This window comes from Symphodus melops (assembly GCF_947650265.1).
Source record: "Symphodus melops genome assembly, chromosome: 4".
Taxonomy (NCBI): Eukaryota; Metazoa; Chordata; class Actinopteri; order Labriformes; family Labridae; genus Symphodus; species Symphodus melops.
Window position 1 is genome coordinate 12,917,482 of NC_136694.1, and position 12,050 is coordinate 12,929,531.

The window sequence follows — 12,050 nt, forward strand, 5'->3', positions numbered from 1 at the left end:
TGACTAAAACCACTGCTGAGGGGCAGGTGTCAAATGAAGTAATTGGCAGCACGTGCAGAAACAGATCTTTTTACTTCTTCATGAACATTAACGATTTTCGAGTGTTTATGGGACAAGATCAGCAATGAGGTAAGGGGTTCCACTTTGTTCACAGCTATCCCAAAAATTGACACAAAGTTGTTCCTAGTAAGAGCTTTAAGATGCAATCTAAATTGAAGAAATGTGATGCGACTGTTCATGATGTATATTTGATTTGGTATGATGCTCTGTGATCTCATGTGGCATAATACATGTGATCTTGTTTGATTTATGTGAATCAATAGAAAAGACATCATATGACTCCACATGTGATGTAATGTACTGACCTTTTATGTATGCTTTAATGTATGATTGAATATAGGAATGTAGTGTGAACTGTGATTTGAATAATGTCAAGTAATGGGATTGGTTACTGATTTAATGTGGTTTATCTTGTAACACACAATACCATACTACATGATGATGATGTGCTGTCTTCACAAATTATATCGTAAAATTTAGCAAGGATTTTTTTTTTTTTACGATAGAATGTAATGAGTTATCATGTTCATGATATGACAATGTCAAAGTATGTGTTTTTATTACTTTTGATCAATTCGGCCCCTCTAATCAAACTCTACTCGGCCAGGTCCTATTTATAATATTGCATGTATTAAACTTACTGTATGGGAAACATTTAAATTGCTTCAATATAGTGCCCCTTGTGGTCAAAGAGGAACTTCTAACCTCATTGCTAATGAGTATGATGATGAGAAATGTCATCCTGTTGTCTTTTAACACTCCAACAGTATCACTTTCTGTGAAGCTTTGCTGTTGAAAATGTCAAGGCTGATTCCACTAGTTGATAGTTAAATTATCCTCATGTCAGCTACCAGGTGGCTGTGATACAAGGACAACAAAATTAACTATAAAGACATGCTACTTTTTTTGCTAATGGTCTTTTTTTGCTTTTGCAGGTCACAGAAATGTGTTCATTTCAGTCTGTTTCATAACCAGATAAAAAATCTCCTCACAGGAGCTTTCACCTGCTTTCTGTTTTAGTCACCCTCTGGACTTATTGTCATAATCAGCAACTTTAACTCAACATCCACATGGTCTTTAAAAACCCATAAGTCACTCCTTTTAATTTACTGCCCATTCATCATCATCATAGCCTGGTCCCAACCTCACACACCCCTCAGCCCACCTGTTCCTTCCACCCATCTCTCATCCTCATCTATCACACCCAAAACAGCTGTGATCGACATTCTACACCATTCATTCTCTTCTTATCCAATCACAGCTCAACCCCTCATCTAAACCTGATCTTACTCACTCACTCACTCTCTCTTTTATCCCACGTGACAGGCCAACCTAACCAGCTAAGTGGAAGATTAGCAGCATTACCTCTAAGTCAGCCTCTCTCTTGGCCAGGGCAAGCCTGGTCAGCTGAGCAGTTTTGTCACATACCTCAGCGGCTTGAGCAAAAGTGAAACAAGTGCAACCACAGTTATGTGAGATGCACTTGCTTATGGTGAAGCTTGATCCACAGAAAACCTAAAACTCATACTGGCTGTTTTAAAGCACAGGGTAAAAAGACGTTGTTTTGTGATCTTTTTTTTTGTGGACAAGAAAAATCGTTACAAGCATACTTTTTTATTTTAGGTTATTTGGACACTTTGGTGTGACGGTAATAGAACTGAATGTCCTCTTAAAACATTTATTAGCTTGTGAAACAAGAAAGAAGTGAGACTGATTTAAAGAACAACCTTACTAAGTTGCACCTTACAAAGTTTTTGGTAAGGCTGAGTTAACATTCCCAGTACCACATGATGAACGTTCTGAGATGGGCTGTTGTTGTGTTCGTGTGTGTGTGTGTGTGTGGCAGTGGTGGGAGAACAGGGGGAGGGTGTGACGTTGGCCTGGTGGACCATAGCGAGAGAACAGTATGTAGGACAGGGCCTTACGAACCTATCCTGGCTAGTGCCATGGCTGGGCGTGCTGAATTTCTGCATGCATGATCAATGGCACTGAATAAAAAAGAGAAGAGAAAGACAGCGGCATGGGGGAAGGGCGAGGGCAAGTTAGAGCCACGTGAAAGGATACGAGTAGATAGAGCTAAAACACTTTTGATTATAACCTAAAACAAGCACATTTAAACCCAACTACAAGAATATGAATGGAAAGCTTAGATAAAGGTGTCAAGGTTTTCAGCAAAATATAGCTCATTTGTTCTTGATGCTAAAGCAACAGTTTTTCCAAATGTTGAGTTCTGGTAAAGTACATTAAAAGATAAAATTCTTCTTTTCTGTGAATGTTTGTGCTTTATGCACTCATCGCACTTTTAATCCTGTTCTTTCTCCTCTCCCTCTGTCTGTCTTGTTGTCACCTTCCAACACTGCATTAGTTTGTCGAATCCGAATCCTCGGTGCTTTTGTTTCCTTGACCAAAGCTGACCCACAGTGGGAACATTCTTTTGTCTGTGAGCAACCTTTGACCAGCAAGGGCCTGGGACCTGCTCTCCACCACCCTCGAGGCAGTTGAAAGAGGTTAGCAGAGAGAATAAAAGAGGTGGAAAGGCAAATTTCGACCATCTGAAAGGCTCGGGCTGTGGCTATGTCAGCTGTGTGCTTCAGCTCCAGCAGTTTTTAAAGGCAAAAGCCAACATTTGCATGTAATGCAAAATGTAAACCAGCAAAAAGTAGTTCCAGTAGGCACCATTGAAATAAGTTCAGGCAATGGATAATAAATATGGAGCACACTGCCTGTTTTCTTCGATGAAGACACAGTCTGAAGCCATAAGGCCTTTTTTTAAAAAGCTGTGGGTGTTTTTTTTTCCACCTGGCAGGTGGCGAGCCAAAGAAATCATTACATGATAGAAGAGAAGCACACCTGTGGTTGCACCAGCAGCTCCACCTCCGTTCTCCGATCACAATCCCTCCATCCCCCAGGGGAAGGTGTGGCAAAGGGAGAGAGACAAAGGGAGGAGAGAAAGGGAGAGGAAGGAAGAGATTGAGGGGGAGATTTACAGGCCTCTTTAAAAAGTTGACTGAAGGTTGTGTTAACCTTTTATTAATCATATGCACACACAAAATCAAGCTGGAGTGACGGTGGAAGTCTCTGAGTGGCTTCCAAAGGCGGCTATGGGCTTCCTGTGAGCGCAAACAGACGGCAACCTATTTACCCGGATGACACAGGACTATTTCTGTCTGTCTGCTGTATGAGAGTAAGCAGCAGTGAAGGGCTATGCTGTAATACCACACAGACGGTAGGGCGGACAAACGCAGAGAAACACACACACACTCTCAGAACAGAAGGTGCACAAAAGCGTCTGGTTACAAATCAGTTGAGACCTAACACTTAAAGACAGATTGTCAATACTGCTGTTGCCACCATGAAAATTGGTAGGAGAATCACAGTCTGTTAAAGGCCCATCTATCCATCACTCCAGAATTGAGTGCATTATTAACTCCCTAATAACTAATTATCTGTTGTCTTATCACATCTGTAAGCTTTGAATGGCATGACATGTGCCAAATTATTAAATCTATTCAATATAAAAGGATTTTCATTTAAAATAGACATCATGGCTTTCACTTTGTTTTAAAATAAGTTTTGACTAATCTTAAATTTTTTACCCTTAAGTAGTTGTTTATATTTACATGAACCACCCTCTATGTCAGACCTGACCTCTTTTCATGGCTGGCATGATGTCACTAAACGATTGCTGGAAATGACATAGTGACACATACAGACGGAGTCACGACCATCTCTGAGACCATCATCGTGGCGACCTCGAAGACAGGACTGTGGAGTGACTCATCATCTCTTTGTTGGATGACGTACCGCGGGTAATGCAGTGTTTACACATGATGGACTTCACACTAGGGCCTCGGAGCAAATCAGAGAAGAGGAAGAAAAGAAGGAGAGAAATGAAGAGCCACGCAAGAATGGCGAAAAGAGGGGATGAGGAAGTGTTTGCTGTAAATGTGAGAGGATGGGTGATGGGTTTTTGGACAAGGGAAGGGGGTCTGAGAGAGAGAGAGTTTTGTTGGTAGAAAGAAATGCATACCACCTTGTTTATAAGTATCTTAGAAGGCACACACAATTACAGACACACACATACACATGAATCAGTGGAGTAGCAGTGTGTCCCTGTATCTCTTTTAATCCTTTTTCCACTCCCCCCTCCATTTCTTTTCACAGGACCTATCAACGCCATTCCTGCTACTATTTATAGGCGACCACTGTCCCCCCTGTCTCCGCCTGAGTGTACATCTGTGTGTGTGTGTGTGTGTGTGTGTGTTTGTGTCAGAGAGAGCGAGAGTGAGAGTGTATGTGTTTTTCTGGGGGACCTCAATAAAGCAGTGCTTCTCACTCCTAATCTCAACCCGGTGTGATTCACCAAACAGGATATATGGGAAAGCCAATCACAAAGATAGGTGTGTGTGTGTGTGTGTGTGTGTGTGTGTGTGTGTGTGTGTGTGTGTGTGTGCGTGTGTGTGTGTGTGTGTGTGCAGGGGGGAGGGGAAGAATGAGGTTGATTTATCCCACCTGTCCAGTTGTTTCCGGCGCGTGTGTCGATCCATGACTGACTGCTGAAATGTATTCCAACAAGGCCTGGGAACACGCAAATCATCCCAGGAAAGTGTGTGTATTTATTGCCCTCACTGTGTCTGTGCATGTGCTTCCATTCATTGTAAACACTCAGACTGGATATATTGGGATTTGTATGATACCAACACATGGTTCAGTGCAATACAGCTGCGCTACATGCATGCTGCAGTGTGCAGGACCGACAGCCTGATGGAAGGCAGTGGTTATTGATTTATGAGCTCACAGTTGTGCCCTGCTTTGTGCTCTAATCAGCAACTGACACATCAGATCTTCACACCATTAATTTTAATGTGTTTTAAAGGAGTGCATCACTTTCTGTTGTAAAATTTTATAATGACTAAAGGCTGTTTAAAGCTGATGATAATAAGTTTTAATAAGTTATTGTCTTCTATGTTAAGTCGACACCAATTAGTAAAAAATAAACAATTAAGTCAAATAGAAATAAAAAGTTCTCCAATTACAGTAGGCTAGTCAAAATAATCTTGGGTATTTCTAATATTGTTATAAAAGCCCATTAAAGCTTCACTTATAATATTTAATATAAACAATAGATAACAGAAAAGGCAAGTTTTACTACAACAAGCCGCTTGACAGTCAAAGACTCACCCCCTTTCAGTTTTTATTAATAAAGAAACAAGCTATGACCTCTCTAAGACTGATCTTCTTGTTAACCCAGCCAGTCCATCTACAATCCTAGATCAATATCCAGATTGGACCAACCAAACTTAAACCCATAGAAACCCCAGGTTTTATGATTGCTGTCAGATTACCATTAGGGTTGATGTGCCCCTGATTGCTCTGACGTGTCAATATGCACTGCACGGCATCAGGAAGATCAGACCATACCTACCAGAGCCTCTCCAGGTAGGCTAGGCTTTTGTATTATCACACATGGACACTGCAACTCCTTGCTGACAGGTCTCCCTGCTTACACATTCAAACCTCTGCAGATGATCCAAATCACTCCACCATTCATCTCCCTCCATTGGCACCCAGTTGCGGCTCCTTTCAAATTCGTAACCCTGTTGCTTACTTAGAAAACAGCAAACATTGCTGCTGCCTCCCTGAACTTCCTTATCCAGGTGTACACTCCCTCCCGCCCACTATACACTCTGCAAGTCAAAGAAGGATGGACCTATCTGTACAACAAACAAGCACAAAGCAGGGCACAAGCGTGTAGTACTGTTTCCTTCACATGCTAGCAAATTTACTAACATAGTAATTAAATGTCCAAACAGTTTTTTTTGTAGTGAAATTCTGTTGCCCAATTATTGTGTCAATTATTACTTCTGTATTTCTAAAGAAAATCTGATTATATGAACCTTCTAACCAACATATGTTTGAATATTCTTAAAACAGCGACTCAAAATGTGAGATTTAAAGGAAATCCTTCAAAGTGACCATCTCTTAATGACCAATCATCTTTGATCAGATTTAACCATATAGCATTCAAGAGATATAGTAGCAATCAATTTGAATTGATACAATTGACAATGTACCAAAGTTAGCTTTGCTTTTTCAAGGGTGTAATGACAGACAGAAAGTGTCAATTGTTGGTCCAGTAAACAACGTAATAGTGTATGAGAACAATAAAAGATAAAAGGGACAGGAATGTGACAAGAATTCAATACAAAGATTTTAAGAGGAGAAAAATATGAAGAAAGGGGTCAAGCAAAGAGAAAGCATGTGTGTGTCTGTGTGTGCAGCTGTGCAGGGACAGAGTAAAGGGAGGAGAGAGCAAAGGGGGTCCATTGTGGGTCTTTGTGTGGCTCAGATTGTCCTCTTCTCTGGGAAAGTGGAAACTTAACACTCCTCTCCAGAGGTCTGGTTACCAGGTGAGACAGGAGGGAAGAAAAGGGAAAAACAGAGCAGGAGGAGAGTGAGGGAGGGAGAGAGAGATGCATAGGTGTGGAGAGCGAAGTAGAAAAGGAGAAAAGGAAATGGAGAGAGGCTGAGAGAGATCAAGAGAGGAACACAGAGATTGTGATTAACAGAGACAGAATGAATAAAGAGAGGATCCGATTTTGGTTTAAAATCCTAGACACCAATAATAGATAATCAAAGTGCAACAATTTAGCACAAATTGTAAAATGTATCTTCTGCTACGCTAGCCCATCACATGTGGTTTGTAGATGAACTAAACATGGAATTAAAATGATCAGATATGAACTCTTTCAAAAACCATAGGCAAAGCAGAATAGTAAGCGCTCAGATCATGACCTCACCTGAAGGTTGCAGCAAATCCCGGACATGAAGGTCAACACAACCCAAAATTATTATAAAACAAATACACTTGCAGCTTCTTTTCAAAAACCAAACATGAAGCTGAACAAGGGGGAGTGATAGTTTAGTTATAATAGAACTCCTCCTAGTGGCCACTTTGGGGATTTCAATTGTTGTCTTTCATCCAAGTCAGTAGAACGTCCATCCCCTTGTTTCCTCTTTAGAAATGATTTAAACATAACACCTCTTATCAGACACTCTGTATTAGAAAATGTACATTTATTTTCTAATAATCACTTTTTACAAACTATACATAGATTTTTTTTTTTACAAACATCACCTTCAACCCTGAACACCAAAGTTTACAAAGTACAAATAGCGAGGACACCATCTAGTTAGCGGAAAGACCACTCTGTATCCAGACAAACTCCAACTTGATGGTTAAGACATGCGTGACAGAGTTAAGATTAAAAAATACAATTAAAAAAGAACTCAGATGGGGAAAGGGGATATCGGATGCGACTTTACAAGAAGAACATTTTTAGTGGCCCAAGTATACTTCTCTCTTTTATTTTTCACATATTGAAACCAGATAATTTCTTAAAAATATACTGCCTTTTTTGTTTGTCATCACATGCATCATGATATTACATCATTTCTGTCCCTCTCAGAACTTATGGGCATATTCAGCTTAAACATGTCCTTTTGAATGCTTATTTATATCAGTGAAAGGTTACAGTTTTGTTGAAGATAACCATAATGTGATCTAACAGAAAAGAACTTTAAAAAAAAAAATCATATGCAGTTCTTTTTTGTTTATATCATAAGGTGAGTTTGTATGAAAGCCAGAGAGGAGGGGGAGATAGGGCAGATGCTGGGGTGACCATGTGTGTTTGACGGGAGTAGGTTCTCCCTTTCTCCCCCCATATTGTCTGGAGTGGATTGTGGAGGCGGCAGCTCTAAGAACAGCTGCTTCTGACACACACTGCATAAACACTATGTGTGTCACTTGGGGATTGAGTGTGTGGAGTGTGTGTGTGTATGTGTGTGTCTATGTGGATGTGTGTTGAGGGGGTGGTAGGACACTTTTAAAATTGCCAAGAGGAACTCTCTAATAACCATTTGGTCTGTTTGAGACACACATCACATGGCCACTAGAGTGAGGAATCCTCTTTTGGTGTTAAACACATCTGTTCATAATTAAAGAAGATGAATTCACCCTTCTTCTTCTTTTTAACCCTTTTGTTTACTGTAGTGTCCTGTCAGTAAAGCAGAGCAGTCCTCCTCTTTTTCAAATACACCCCCTGATAAAGGGGACAATTGTTGTTGTATGTTCAGACATGCATGTACATGTATAAATGTGAGTACACATTTGTGTGTGTGTGTGTGTGTGTGTGTGTGTGTGTGTGTGTGTGTGTGTGTGTGCGTGTGTGTGTGTGCATGCTATCTGGCTGGCAGATATCACTGTCCTCCGTTATAAGCATAGTCTGCCTTGTTGTGCATGACCAGTCTGTTCTCCACAAAATAGAAGCTGTCTGACCGGGTCTCATAAGGACACTCCACCATCTGACGGACTGGAAAACAGACAACACATACATGTCAGTGATGCAAACAGAAGCCATAATGAGTTTCTACGCAATTATTATAACTGTAAAGAGACAGACAAAATGGTTAAAACTACAAATGCATGGTGCCGCTGTTGCTCAGGGGAAATAATTTCACTTTTAATTTGGGCCACTATTGAAAATCAGTGATACTAATGTACATTAGTAATAACATTACATTTACAAACTGATGCATAATGCAATTATTCAAGGAGAATTAAAGGACAGATTAAAATGTTTTTATAGCTGTACTGACATGCATATTATTCACACTGGAAATATTATTTTTACTGATCGTTCCGCCTCGCCTTGCTGTACTTGCCTTGACACAGTTGATTCCCAAAGTAACATGTAGAAGTTCAGTCTGAGCTAATAAAAAAATGAGTTCAGCAGTGTTCATTTTCCAAAGTGAAATACTCAGGACGATGTGCCTTTTTATTCAACCCCTGGCAGTCTTTTCATAACTTTACACGAAAAGATTGAATTTTGGTTGCTGTATGTGGGTAATGCTGAGGCTCAGATGATAAACAAGTTACAAGCTAATATTAGCTTTAGCTGAACTCTAGAGTGAACACATGGTAGATTTTGTATCGGCTCAAAGTTAATAAGTATAACAACCTTTACGTATGTGTGTAGATTTTCAGTCATCAAGGTCATGATAAATTTAAACATGATCCAAAGGCAACTGGACTTGATTGAAGACGTGTCACCTCTTCTCTGGAAGGCTTCAGTTCTAAACTATCTACTAGACAGAGCTAGAAATGTAAACCTCTGTGGCTCATTAGCATGCTAATGCTAAGTCTTCAACATCACCAACCAAGTCCACTTGCCTTTGGATCAAGCTTCAGATTCACCAAACTTTAGGAAGTTAAAGTTGCTTAATGAAACCAGTGTTCCCCATTTAAATACAAGTTACTGCAGCAAGGAGCTGCTAAATCTAATGGGATCATCTAGTTTAGGGTGAGATCATTTGAAGTTATTATCCATTATTTTAAAGGGTTTTTGTCCATTACGTGCAGACAGAACTGCAGTCATTTCCTTCATGATTTATCACCTTCATAAAATCTTTGAGTATCATAAAAATGCAAAAACGGGTCTGGATGAAATGATCCTCTATACAGTGTAAACACGACATGTAATGCTGTGCATATTTATGACTGAAACCTGGCTTGCACAGAGATAAAGGATTTTGTCGCTGATGTGGGTCACATGTCCTTGATCAAAATGCTCGCACAGTTTCAGTGTGAAGTCTTCCTCTATGACACAGGACAAAGGAGGCATCACCAGTCTCCATTAACGCGATGTCGAATGAACTTTAATCCTTCACCATGCGTCATGGACGGATCATGACATGACAATAACGAATGATGGAAAGTGAAGTACACTTTAAAATACCTGTTTTAAACTAGTTTTAAAGTGTGAACTGTCGTGGGCTAGTAACAGATGACTCACCCAGGCTCTCAGACAGCTGAGGAAACTCATAGATGTGTTCACAGGTGTTCCGGCTGTTTGGGATACAGAAACCAAAGTCAAAGTCGAAGCTCTTCAGCAGGTGATCGCGGAAGTAGTGTCTCTCGATCATGCGGAAGTTGTTTAGAGGCCGGTTTCCAACTGTGAATTCCACCCTGAATGATAAACACAGAGAGAGGGGTAAGACTGAGATGTTACAAGGCTGGAGGTCTGTTAGTGTGTAATGATAATGTTGTTACAGTCCAAATACATAGACAGAGAAAGCTGCAATAGTGTCCATTGTTTGTGAATGGAAGAGGTGAGGTGTGCGTTGGTGGTGTGTGAGTCACTCACGTAGCTCCAACAGTTCTCAGGCGCAGGAAGGCTGGGGTGAACTGGTATCGTACAAACCGGCCTGCGCTGGTGTCTGCTTCTCTGTTTTCCTCGTCATCATCTAAAACGAACAACATACGATTCAAACCGAGGACTCTCTTTTGTGATCCAAATATCCAGCCATGGCTGTTTCTGGTTATTGAAAATGCTTTTAGACTTTGAAGCTAAGAACAAGCAGTCAGCAGAGACACAGCAGTGTTCAGAGGGAAGATCCTTAGCAGTCAACATCTTAATTTTCTTTATCCACATACAGTACCTGCATGTGGAGGCTTGGCAATTTCAAACAGGACAGTGCTGGTCTCCAGGTCTCTGATCTTAAAGCGTACAAAGTCGATGTTATAAACATTTTCCTCAGGTTTACAGAGGTAGCCTGTAGCAATGACAGACAGGAGGGAAAAGTCATGAACACTGAAATTATTGTCAAGCCATTTTGGTAAAGTTACTATGTAAACCTGGAAAACTCTGCGCTTGACTTTATTCAACGCACCCACTTCGTGTTGCTTATACAGAGAAACACGCAGCTTTAATTACCCTCAATATAAAACATAACATACTATCATTGGCATCATTTTGTCATACTGTAATGAGTCAATGCAGTCATAATGTAAATTATGAACATACAATGACAAAAGGTGTGTGTTATAAGAAACAATAAATAAAAACCATGTACTTCCGAGTTCAATTACAAATAGCAGACACCCTCTTATGAGAAGCAGATGAACTGTTTGATTCAGTCTGTAGCTTCCATTCATATCAGATTGTATGTTTCCTCAGCAGCTGCAAAAGTAGGCTACAGCACTGGTGACAACCTACTTTAATTTCAGAGTTGTTGTGTTTATATATTACCATATAAGGTCATCCTGATAAACCCTATGATGTCACAGTGGTCGACGCATTAGCAGGATCTTAAACAGTTAAAGACACAGTAGAGGACTCAAGATGGTCAGATGACATCTTATTTCATGATGTCATATGGAGGCTTTTATCTGTCAGATAATCAGACTAGCCTACAACTTTTTATAAATAATTCCATATAGCCTATAAATCTTGCCTCCATTTTCGACTATATGCTTACGTAACTTGCTCTATTTTAATTGATCGTAATTACTAACTATCCTCTTTAGTGTAGGGACGGTTACATTATGTTCAATAATCAACGGCAGCTCTCTAAGCTTCAGAGGTGCACTTTAATAAGAGACTCAAACCTCTCGTAGCTATCCGCAGTCCTAACACATCCTCCGGCGTGATGTGCCCACTCTGTGTCCGCAGGTCCTCCTCCGTGACGGGCCTGCTTTCCACCTGACTCCTCCGGGACTTGAGCCTCTTCAGAACCCCTCCACCAGGCTTACGCTGAGGAGCCGCAGTGCTGTGTCCGCCGCTGGAGACATTGTCAGCAACAGGCGCGTCGCTGCGGGCTTTCGCTCCGCTCATCGCTGGGCTCTTTAGGGTCTTCCCTTGTCTTTTTTTTTTTGTTTGTTTGTTGTTGTTTTTTTACCGACAATCTTCCGCCTTCTTAGTCTCTGATAAATGCAAGAAGGAGAAGAAGAAGAAGATGGCGTCGTAGATGTCGAGTGTCGAGAGAACTGTCGGTGAACGGTCAAGCGCTTGTTTTTGTAAGCACATGCTGTACAGTTGCCATGACAACTCGTCCTATGAGCCAGAGGAAGCAGCGAAGTAGTGCGTTGTAAAGTCCACCAGGGGGCGACGGCTGCTAGGCCTAGTACTAATTCAACAACTGTACTGATG

At 40.8% G+C, this 12,050-nt stretch overlaps 1 protein-coding gene across 1 annotated transcript; it reads right to left on the reverse strand.

Moving 5' to 3' along the window:
- Positions 1–7,116: 7,116 nt before the first annotated feature.
- On the reverse strand, positions 7,117–11,908 carry LOC306823223 (protein unc-119 homolog B-like). The gene is made up of 5 exons (XM_079342658.1): positions 11,510–11,908; positions 10,561–10,674; positions 10,266–10,365; positions 9,915–10,087; positions 7,117–8,432 (listed from the first exon to the last, which is right to left on the reverse strand). Exons 1-5 carry the CDS (start codon positions 11,733–11,735, stop codon positions 8,320–8,322), a joined length of 726 nt encoding a protein of 241 aa, XP_079198784.1. The 5' UTR covers positions 11,736–11,908; the 3' UTR covers positions 7,117–8,319.
- Between the last annotated feature and the right edge of the window lie 142 nt (positions 11,909–12,050).